The sequence below is a fragment of the Schistocerca serialis genome, chromosome 9, assembly GCF_023864345.2.
Source record: "Schistocerca serialis cubense isolate TAMUIC-IGC-003099 chromosome 9, iqSchSeri2.2, whole genome shotgun sequence".
NCBI classification, from domain to species: domain Eukaryota; kingdom Metazoa; phylum Arthropoda; class Insecta; order Orthoptera; family Acrididae; genus Schistocerca; species Schistocerca serialis.
Window position 1 is genome coordinate 227,990,952 of NC_064646.1, and position 12,074 is coordinate 228,003,025.

Here is a 12,074-nt window from a genome sequence, read left to right on the forward strand (position 1 = left end):
ATACCTCAGGCTATTGACGTAATTTGGCCAACTAAGTAAAATACTTAATGGCCTTCTGAAAGATGACAACTGAGAAAGACATTAATAGATCAGGACTGAAAACAAATCTGACTGGGGAAGAACTTCAGGAAGCATTTATTCATGAAATAAAATTATTGTAACAACCTTGTGGAATATGGAAAACCTACATTTATGGTTCAAGGAAGAGAGGGCAAAAATTAAATATATTTAAGTGGAACAATGCAACTTACACTTTTCCAACGGTTACGAGCACTTCTTTCCCAGTAAATTCCATCTCTAATCAGTGGGACAGTAAGTTTTACAGGAAGGTCAGTTGGTAATGTTTCCAGTAACAGGTCAAGTGCTTCTGGTGGCAGTAAATCTAGTACTGGCCTGTCTGTAACAGTTACGAACTACTGAAAAAATTGATAAGATCTGACTTTCATGCTACTTATAAATATATATAATTAAATCACTATAATTATGTATAAAAACAAAGATGAGGTGACTTACCGAACAAAAGCGCTGGCAGGTCGATAGACACACAAACAAACACAAACATACACACAAAATTCAAGCTTTCGCAACAAACTGTTGCCTCATCAGGAAAGAGGGAAGGAGAGGGGAAGACGAAAGGAAGTGGGTTTTAAGGGAGAGGGTAAGGAGTCATTCCAATCCCGGGAGCGGAAAGACTTACCTTAGGGGGAAAAAGGACAGGTATACACTCGCACACACACACATATCCATCCACACATACACATATCCATCCACACATACACATGGTGTCTGTATGTGTGGATGGATATGTGCGTGTGTGCGAGTGTATACCTGTCCTTTTTTCCCCCTAAGGTAAGTCTTTCCGCTCCCGGGATTGGAATGACTCCTTACCCTCTCCCTTAAAACCCACTTCCTTTCGTCTTCCCCTCTCCTTCCCTCTTTCCTGATGAGGCAACAGTTTGTTGCGAAAGCTTGAATTTTGTGTGTATGTTTGTGTTTGTTTGTGTGTCTATCGACCTGCCAGCGCTTTTGTTCGGTAAGTCACCTCATCTTTGTTTTTATACATAATTTTTCCCACGTGGAATGTTTCCTTCCATTATATTAAATCACTATAATTGTGTACTATGATTGCATTAGCAAATATTAACACTTATGTTGTAAGAATAACAACAAATTATAAAAAGCATAATATTAATACAAAAAGTCCCATAATGCAATTATCTGTATTTGGAGAAAAATGTACGATAGAACTATTACTCCACAATCTTAAAATGTCAATGAACTTATAATACAATTGAAATTTCATGTGGAAAAGCTGTATCCATGTATTACACATATTATTAAGCTCCAGAAATGAGGTGTTTTTAACAGTGCATACACATTAACTTTGTCCACAGTGGCTATTTTACTGATTGTTTTAGCAAGTCCAGTATGTTCATTGCTCCATAATGTATTCCATTTATTCACGAGAGAGATAATAATTATTGCATGACGTCAAGATTCTTTATAGTTATCATCTAAAATTTGTTAATGTTATCTCAACTAGAAGACAGTTTGATCCAAAAGTCTTAACTAACACCATTCAGTTTATTATTTTAATTTCAAACGGATAAATGAGGAAACTAAAACTAGTTTTTGGAATGACTACTACAATGACAATAACAATAACAACAGTAATGATTTGCTTTGGTTTTGTTTAATGATCAATGTATCATTCTCTTTTTTTTCGTTTCTCCTCCTATGAAATTACCTGGGTGGTTCAGTTTTTCCTGTACTGCAGGCTCTCTACCATTCTGGGAAAATATCATTGCACATAATGTCTTTTCTGTTCATGACTGAATAAGTGATTTCTTTTCTTTTGCTGTCATTACGAGCAAAATTACAGAAAAGTCACTCCTGTTGAAATTTCTCTGAACACACTGGACCCCTTCAATCTACACAATTCAACATAAACTGTAATTACAGCTCACATGTGTTAAATGTCTTACTACCACAGCAATTCAGCAGTTTGTGAGGAAAAGGAAATTAATTTTTGTATTATACTGGTATTGGAGTCAGCACCTGACAGTTTGATATTGACAATGAAAACAATGTTGAGGTACAGAATCATGATAGACAATTATAAACTTGAGGTATTATGTGAGCTAAATTTATTATGGCTATGCTCATTCAATTCTCAATATAAAAATTGTCCTGATCTGATCAAATGTTAACCACATACTATATTATTTTTCTATCAATGTTTCAACTATACTTTTAGTTTTTCTGCACACACATCACTGGAGGGTACGTCCAAGATTACAGATGCATTTTCTCTGTGACAAGTTCAATGGCCGCCAGAGTATATTAGTGCTGTTCATGTATAATGTTGTTACCAGGCTTGCCACAGCATATATAAGAAGAATCAGATGTTGAGTAATCCCTGTGAAAGTGATGAAATTGCTACGTAGAGTTCATGCGGGACAGCATTATCGGCACCAAACAGAGTTTGAAAGGGGTCTCATTGCTGGTCTCTTTTGGCTGACTGTTTGAATGGTTTAATATTCTGATTTGTGGAGCATTCAGAGGTGCCAGAGACCTAATGTTGGACTGCATGGGAACATGAGAGCAGGCACACTTACTGTCAAGGTTCCAGTCAACCACGTCTGACTATCACAAGGGAGGACCACTATACTGTGCACCATCCACAACACAACCCATTGATGTCTGCGTCTGCCACGTAAGAACAAGTAACGGACTCGTCCATCTTTCTGTGTCGCCCTGCACCACTAGTTGGAGACAAGCAACAGCTGAATTAGGGAGTAACTGTCCTATGCATAGGCTGCCATCAACAGCACAGCACAAAAGCAGCTATGTTTGGAGTGCTGCCATGACTGGGAAGCAAAGACTGCTGATGAATAGCATTGCATTGAATTCAGTGATGAATGGCACATTTGCACTATCCTGGATGACCATTTTACTCCTGGCATCAGGGTGGGAGGAGAGTCAGCTGTGACATCAAGTCATGGCTGGCAGTAATTGAGAGAATTATGACAGTGCAACAGAACGCCACTAACATCCTTTGTCCTCATGTATTTCCTTCCACGTGACAGTATCTTGGTGCCAATTATAAACAGTACAATGCTTGTTCACACATGGCATGTGTCTCTATGAACTGTCTGCTTGATGTTGAGGTACTCCTGTGGCCAAAAATACCCACAGATCTGGCACCAACATATCATGTGAGGGACCAGCATTAGTGTCAACTCTGTCCCAGTGCCAGTATTAAGGATATCACGTAACAGATACGACAGTTGTGAGTTAGCTTGCCTCAGGAGAGGATACTATGGCTTTATGTCACCCTTCCCAACTGAATAAGTGCATTTATCCAGGCCAGAAGGGGTGCTATGTAATGCTGCCAAATTCTTTGTAAATTTGACTCATTTTGTAATAAGAATGAGACATTTACAATGTGGTTCCAATGAAGGAAAGCACAAAAGCAGGTAGTAGTGGAAAAGAGAAAGTGAATGGAAAAATAGTCCAGGATGATGGAACAGCATAATAAAGGAAGTAAGAAAATAGCATATGAAATGACAAGAAATAGAAGCAGAAAGACTGAGAATGAAAGAAGTGTTTAATAAAAATGGGACTGAGAAAGAGGAGGAGGATGACCACAACGAATTGTGGAGAACTTAATAATATGCTGAGTCCAGGTAGAGATGTGCAGGGATACAGAGATATATAAGGGGCAGTCAAATGAAAATGAGAGATGGAAAGAAAAGTTAACCAAACCATTTATTATTTCAGAAGTAACTGCCATAATTGTTAACACACTTTCCCACTGTGAGATAAGATGGCCAACACCTTCATAGAAAAATGTTTTCAGTTGCCTATGGAACCGTGATTGAACCCAGGCATGCACATCTTTGTCCGAAGCAATCAGGAGCCATGAATGTCTCTCTTCAGGGCTCCAAAAATTGAAGTCACATTGGGAGGGATCAGGACTCTACGGAGGGTGTGTACGGACTTCCCAGTGTAGTTAAAACAACTTTGGCAACATGTGGGCAGGCATTATTCTGCAACAGGATGATAACATCTGTCAACACTTCTGGGCATTAGAATTTGATAGCATGCTTCAATTTTTGCGAAATGTCCACATACTGCTGTTCATTAATGGAAGTGCACCATCAAGTTGTAATGGATCTGGGAGATGTGTTATTTTCTACCGGATTTGTCGATACCAAATTGTAAATGTTTTCATATATTTTTGTCAGAATCTTATTATTGTAATTTGCCTTATTATATGCTAATTTACTTATATTTTTGAGAGTGAAAGCATATTGATTACTATTAGTAAATGTGGTGAAGAATATCAAAGAGACTGATTACAAGTGGAAGCTTGTGTGTTGTGTAAAATGTCTTTGACACTGGAGTCATCTTTGACTGTAGTCAGTCGGCAGTGAACTCGTGGTGTGTGTTGACAGTAGAACAGTGTGCAGGTCGCCGTCATAATAATTTGGAAGTGAACAGAAAAAAAAGAATTATGTTACTACTTTTTTATATAAACTTTAAGAAGAAACCACATTCGAAGAAATGGTATTTGAAGCACGAAAAATGAGGCAAACGCATTGAACCAGGTCATTTCTGCAGCCGACGAAACTGCATTGTGGAATCATACTTCCACTAGACAACTGAAGCCAAGACAAATATCGCCTTGTAAACACGGAAAACATGTAAAAAGGTACTGTCATGAAATATGCCAAATTTAAGTAAATAAAAAATAGTGAGCATATTTCAAAGTCCAAATGTTCAAGAATGTAGATGGATGATGCCACTCTGTTGCAGAATAATGCCTGCCCGCAAGCTGCAAAGGTTGTTCTGACCACACTGCAGAAGTTTCGCTGGGAAGCTATTACACATTCTCCATGCAGTCCCAATATCTCAAGTGATTTCCAAATTTTTGGCACCATAAAGAAAGAAATTCATGGCTGTCAATTTGCTTCTGATGGAGACATGCACACCTGTGTACAGTCATGGTTCTGTAGGCAATCACAAACATTTTTGCATGAAGGCATTGACCGTCTTGTCCCACAGTGGGATAAATCTATTAACAGTTATGCTGATTATTTTTAAATAATAAACTGTTTACTCTCTTTCATTTGAATGCCCTTACAGATAGAGGATGAACGAGGAATAGAATATGAAATAATATGGATAGAAGTGAAGGTGACTCTGATGAACACAATAGGAGGAAAGGTACCAGTATTTGAGGACAAAATTATGGAAATGATCTTGGCTGCGTAGAGTTGAGATCAGTATGGAAGGAAATGTGAACTACAGAAAACTGAAAGAAGGGAGTAAGTAACTGCACTTGTCTTCCAGAATGGAAGCCAAAAGGACATAAGAACTATAGCTGGGCATTACTCTTATGTGCCACTCAGCTAAATGTTTAGAGATCCTTGAGAGACGAATCTGCAGAACAGTTGAAAAGTTGCTGAAAGAACAGTATGGCTTCAAGCAATACTCCAAACATGGGACACATTTACTGATGATCTTAATGAATTAAGAGAAAGCATACAATACTGTATCCAGAAGGAAAATTTGGAGGTACTAAGAAGGAAAGTGAGAGCTGGAGGAGAGATAACAGGTATGCTGAAGCAGAGAAATGGTCTTAAAAAAGGAAGTGTTCCATCTACATTTCTTTTCTTAATGATGATAGATTCCATGACGATAAAACTGGCAAGAGAGATAACACCCAGGGTGAGAGCAACGCTGTTTGCTGGTGATTTGATGGTGTTGGGGAACAATGATGAAGAAGTACAGATGAAAATACAAGTTCAGTAAAAAGCTGTGCAAGAGTATGGCCAAAAAGGTAATGCAGAGAAACGTGAGAAGCTGAACACAAAAGATAGATCTATAGTAAACATGATACTGTGTAGCCTAAAAGATAATGCAAAGAAATTGAGAAGTTGGACACAAAAGATAGATAGTAAACATGAAACCGGGTGCATGGCAGCAAAAAATGATGGAAAGTTTTAACTATCTGTGGAGTAAAATACAAGAAAATGTTATAAATGGCAAAGAGACAAGTGAACATATTATACAAGCTGATAACTTTATGAAGAGTGTGAGAAGAATGATATGGAACAAAGGAATCCTCAAAAAGGTAAGAAAGTGATACACTAAACATAATATATACCAACTCTATTGTGTGAAGTGAAGTTTTTGGGAAGTTGAATAAGCGAAAGAAAAATGGAAAGGAGGAGAAATAAAAAGTGTTATGAAAATAAATGCCTGGAAGATAATATTCAGGAAAAAGTATTAAAATAATATAATCTTATGAAGAGAATGCTTGAGAAGAAGATGTCTGAGATAAAGATGGAAGGCTAGGGCACAACATGAAAGTGAAGTGACAAGTGACTAAAAGAAGTCAAGGAAAACATTCAGGAGAGAGGAGAAGACTGGGCCAAAGTAGTGACAGAGAGTAGTGGGAAGACTTGAGAAGATGGAAAGCCTTGTGTTCTAAGTAGTCTCTATCAGTGGTAGGAAACTGTACAATACGATGATGATGATGATGATGATAATGGTGATGATTTTCTGCATCTACACATATACTCTACAAGCCACTATACAGTGTGTGGCAGAGAGTATCCTCACCAATACTAATCCTTTCCTTTCCTCTTCATCATCATCATCAAGTTGAATATCCAAAAATTCAAAGTGAGGAAAAGAAATTTACCTTTGAACGACTGTACAAGGCTCTGTACACACAATGTAACTAGAGTTGGCGGTATATCTTCATCCCAAGTGATATTTTCAGCTTTGATGGGTCTTGCATCCTCCCCAACAAGATTCAAAGTTGTCCTGGAGGGCTTATACACCTCATATGCATTCTTTGGGATAGTATGTGGTATTCTCATTTTGACTTAACTGGAATTAGTATATGCTATAAACAGAATACATGTATCAGATTATACATTATTTTTTTCGTAAGTTGTTTACAAATTACAGATTAAATGATGAGAAACATGAATGAATGAAGTAAACATATATATATATATATATATATATATATATATATATATATATATATATATACAAAGATGATGTGACTTACCATACGAAAGCGCTGGCAGGTCGATAGAAACACAAACAGACACATACATACACACATAATTCAAGCTTTCGCAACAAATTGTTGCCTCATCAGGAAAGAGGGAAGGAAAGGGAAAGACGAAAGGAAGTGGGTTTTAAGGGAGAGGATAAGGAGTCATTCCAATCCCGGGAGCGGAAAGACTTACCTTAGGGGGAAAAAAGGACGGGTATACACTCGCACACACACACATATCCATCCACACATATACAGACACAAGCAGACATATTTAAAGACAAAGAGCTTGGGCAGAGATGTCAGTCGAGGCAGAAGTGCAGAGGCAAAGATGATGTTGAATGACAGGTGAGGTATGAGTGGCGGCAACTTGAAATTAGCGGAGATTGAGGCCTGGTGGGTAACGGGAAGAGAGGATATATTGAAGAGCAAGTTCCCTTCTCCGGAGTTCGGATAGGTTGGTGTTGGTGGGAAGTATCCAGATAACCCGGACGGCTGCGACGGGGAATGACCAGCAACAAACTGTCCATTCGCATGAATGGATACAGGCAGACAGTGTTTGTTGGTAATGAGGATCACCCTGTGGCTAAACATGCCTTGGTGCACGGCCAGCACATCTTGGCACAGTGTTACACCGTTCAGGTTATCTGGATACTTCCCACCAACACCAACCTATCCGAACTCCGGAGATGGGAACTTGCTCTTCAATATATCCTCTCTTCCTGTTACCCACCAGGCCTCAATCTCCGCTAATTTCAAGTTGCCGCCACTCATACCTCACCTGTCATTCAACATCATCTTTGCCTCTGCACTTCCACCTCGACTGACATCTCTGCCCAAACTCTTTGTCTTTAAATATATCTGCTTGTGTCTGTATATGTGTGGATGGATATGTGTGTGTGCGCGAGTGTATACCCATCCTTTTTTCCCCCTAAGGTAAGTCTTTCCGCTCCCGGGATTGGAATGACTCCTTACCCTCTCCCTTAAAACCCACTTCCTTTCGTCTTTCCCTCTCCTTCCCTCTTTCCTGATGAGGCAACAGTTTGTTGCGAAAGCTTGAATTATGTGTGTATGTATGTGTCTGTTTGTGTTTCTATCGACCTGCCAGCACTTTCGTATGGTAAGTCACATCATCTTTGTTTTTAAATATATTTTTCCCGCTTGGAATGTTTCCCTCTATTGTATTGATATCATTGATTTGAACCCAACAATTACGTTTGTTATTGTCACTGTTGCATTTCGAAATCTTTTCTGTCGTCTTATTTTCTCTTTCTGTTTTTGCAGTAGTTTCACTTTGTATTCACCTTCTCCTTTTTACCGTAATCTGCTATACAATTTTATCCCGCCTATATATACTCAATAATACGTAACCCACTTCCAAACCATAACCAAAAAAATTTTTTTGCCGCTTTCAACACTACCGCCGCTATAAAATCCACCATTTCTAGTTCACAAACAGTTCCTTTCACCTTTTAAACAACAATTTTGGGTAGTTCTAACAACTTTCGCTTTATTTCCATTTCCGTTTTTCCCACATCACTGATAATTTTTAGCCGCTTCCCACAGGTTTTAACGTCATTATTTTTTCGTCAGACTATTGTTAGCCTCATTTTCATAATCTGCCACCACAAAACCACTCCTTTTAATATATTACACGAAGTTTTTTCGAAATTTTCCCGAATTTCTCCGTCCTCTAACGTGTTTTGGCGGCAACACAACCACCTAAACTTTGTGCACATCATTGTCTACCAACCCAAGTCCAACATAGCCCAGCTGTAACCAACACCTTTTCGCCTTTTTTCACACGAGATCTCCAGTTACTTTCCAGTCCACCTTTATCCCTCCCCATATATTTTTATTTTCATTTTCATTTCCTCATGTTACACTTTCCACCTTCTAATAGCATGTCACCCTCACAACACCCCCACAACGACCCCATTAAGTTTTATTTACATTCCCTCCACAAACATGCCTTCGCCCTAGCCAGATTACGCTCCAATATTCTATTTTCTCAGGCTTGTCTGACATTTGGCATTGCCCCCAAAGGCCTCACACTTAAAGTTCCCATCTCTGGCTGCAACCCTTCTTTCCATCAGTCCCTATACCAGTTCCTAACTGAACAATCCGTTGTCCTCACCCACCTAATCCTTCACCTACACATCAACTCAGCCAATGAACACACCCGTCAACTCCTATCCTTAATAAAAGTCCTTAATCTTTCCTCTCCCACATCCACACCGGCTGTTCAGAGCATCCTCCTACAGGCCAACAGTAAATTAGAACAGCATGCCACCCTCCACCTCAAAAAACTATCCAATCTCCTGGTTTCCCACCTCCGGAAAGGCAACTCACTCACCCTTCACAACCTTTCCAGCAAACCTCAACCTCCTCTCATTGCACACAAACCCAGTCTCTCCCATCTACTTAATCTCCCACTTCCAGCTCCACTCCCTCCAAAACCTCAAAATTCCAATCAACACAATCTGGAACCACAACACCCTAATTCAGTAGTTAACCTTTCCTCCAAACCTCTCTCCCAATCCGAAACCTCTGTCCTATCCAAAGGCCTCACCTTCAGCCCCACTCCCAGATTCAACCAAACAGCCCTCGTCAAAGATTTACTGGACTACACTCGTACTCTCTGCTGGAAATATCACTTTGCCACGAAGAAAAATGATCCTAATCCTACTCCTAATGATCCAACTCCCCAAGACACCATCCAAATTGAACCCTGCCTGGAACAGTTCCGTCCTCCGTCGCAGCGGGACCCATCTCCTCTTCCTCAAAATCACCCTCTCCAAACCTTCCAGGAATTTCTGACTTCCAGCCTTGCATCTCAATCCTTCTTAAAAAACCTTAATCCTACTCCCAACATCACCACTGCTGAAGCCCAGGCTATCCGTGATCTGAAGGCTGACCGATCCATCGTCATTCTTCCAGCGGACAAGGGTTCCACGACCATGGTACTTGATCGTCGGGAGTATGTGGCTGAGGGACTGCGTCATCTTTCAGACAACACCACATACAAAGTTTGCCAAGGTAACCCCATTCCCGATGTCCAGGTGGAGCTTCAAGGAATCCTCAGAACCTTAGGCCCCCTGCAAAACCTTTCACCTGACTCCATCAACCTCCTGACCCCACCGACACCCCACACCCCTACCTTCTACCTTCTTCCTAAAATCCACAAACCCAATCATCCCGGCCGCCCCATTGTAGCTGGTTACCAAGCACCCACAGAACGTATCTCTGCCTACGTAGATCAACACCTTCAACCCATTACATGCAGTCTCCCATCCTTCATCAAAGACACCAACCACTTTCTCGAATGCCTGGAATCCTTACATAATGTGTTACCCCCGGAAACCATCCTTGTAACCATTGATGCCACTTCCTTATACACAAATATTTCGCACGTCCAGGGCCTCACTGCGATGGAGCATTTCCTTTCACGCCGATCACCTGCCACCCTACCTAAAACCTCTTTCCTCATCACCTTAGCCAGCTTCATCCTGACCCACAACTTCTTCACTTTTGAAGGCCAGACATACCAACAATTAAAGGGAACAGCCATGGGTACCAGGATGGCCCCCTCGTATGCCAACCTATTCATGGGACGCTTAGAGGAAGCCTTCTTGGTTACCCAGGCATTCCAACCCAAAGTTTGGTACAGATTTATTGATGACATCTTCATGATCTGGACTCACAGTGAAGAAGAACTCCAGAATTTCCTCTCCAACCTCAACTCCTTTGGTTCCATCAGATTCACCTGGTCCTGCTCCAAATCCCATGCCACTTTCCTTGATGTTGACCTCCACCTGTCCAATGGCCAGCTTCACACGTCCATCCACATCAAACCCACCAACAAGCAACAGTACCTCCATTATGACAGCTGCCACGCATTCCACATCAAACGGTCCCTTCCCTACAGCCTAGGTCTTCGTGGCAAACGAATCTGCTCCAGTCTGGAACCCCTGAACCATTACACCAGCAACCTGACAACAGCTTTCGCATCCCGCAACTACCCTCCCGACCTGGTACAGAAGCAAATAACCAGAGCCACTTCCTCATCCCCTCAAACCCATAATCCCCCACAGAAGAACCACAAAAGTGCCCCACTTGTGACAGGATACTTTCCGGGACAGGATCAGACTCTGAATGTGGCTCTCCAGCAGGGATAGGACTTCCTCAAATCCTGCCCTGAAATGAGATCCATCCTTCATGAAATCCTCCCCACTCCACCAAGGGTGTCTTTCCGCCGTTCACCTAACCTTCGTAACTTCTTAGTTCATCCCTATGAAATCCCCAAACCATCTTCCCTACCCTCTGGCTCCTACCCTTGTAACCGTCCCGGTGTAAAACCTGTCCCATGCACCCTCCCACCACCACCTACTCCAGTCCTGTAACCCGGAGGGTGTACACGATCAAAGGCAGAGCCACGTGTGAAAGCACCCACGTGATTTACCAACTGGCCTGCCTACACTGTGAAGCTTTCTATGTGGAAATGACCAGCAACAAACTGTCCATTCGCATGAATGGACACAGGCAGACAGTGTTTGTTGGTAATGAGGATCACCCTGTGGCTAAACATGCCTTGGTGCACGGCCAGCACATCTTGGCACAGTGTTACATCGTCCGGGTTATCTGGATACTTCCCACTAACACCAACCTGTCAGAACTCCGGAGATGGGAACTTGCCCTTCAGTATATCCTCTCTTCTTGTTATCCGCCACGCCTCAATCTCCGCTAATTTCTAATTTCAATTTGCCGCCGCTCATACCTCACCTGTCATTCAACATCATCTTTGCCTCTGCACTTCCGCCTCGACTGACATCTCTGCCCAAACTCTTTGTCTTTAAATATGTCTGCTTGTGTCTGTGTATGTGTAGATGGATATGTGTGTGTGTGCGAGTGTATACCCGTCCTTTTTTCCCCCTAAGGTAAGTCTTTCCGCTCCCGGGATTGGAATGACTCCTTACCCTCTCCCTTAAAA

At 41.3% G+C, this 12,074-nt stretch overlaps 1 protein-coding gene across 3 annotated transcripts in view; it reads right to left on the reverse strand.

The window, feature by feature from the left end:
- The window catches only part of LOC126418945 (dynein regulatory complex subunit 5), a 143,430-nt gene that overhangs the window by 104,179 nt on the left and 27,177 nt on the right, over positions 1–12,074 (reverse strand). For 2 of the 3 annotated variants that reach the window (XM_050085981.1, XM_050085980.1), the window contains exons 2-3: positions 6,716–6,922; positions 252–397 (exon numbers count right to left, since the gene is read on the reverse strand). In XM_050085981.1, coding sequence (XP_049941938.1) covers positions 252–397; positions 6,716–6,896 — 327 coding nt within the window. In that variant the 5' untranslated portion in view covers positions 6,897–6,922. The remainder of the gene's footprint in view (positions 1–251; positions 398–6,715; positions 6,923–12,074) is intronic. The other variant, XM_050085982.1, reaches the window with a different exon arrangement.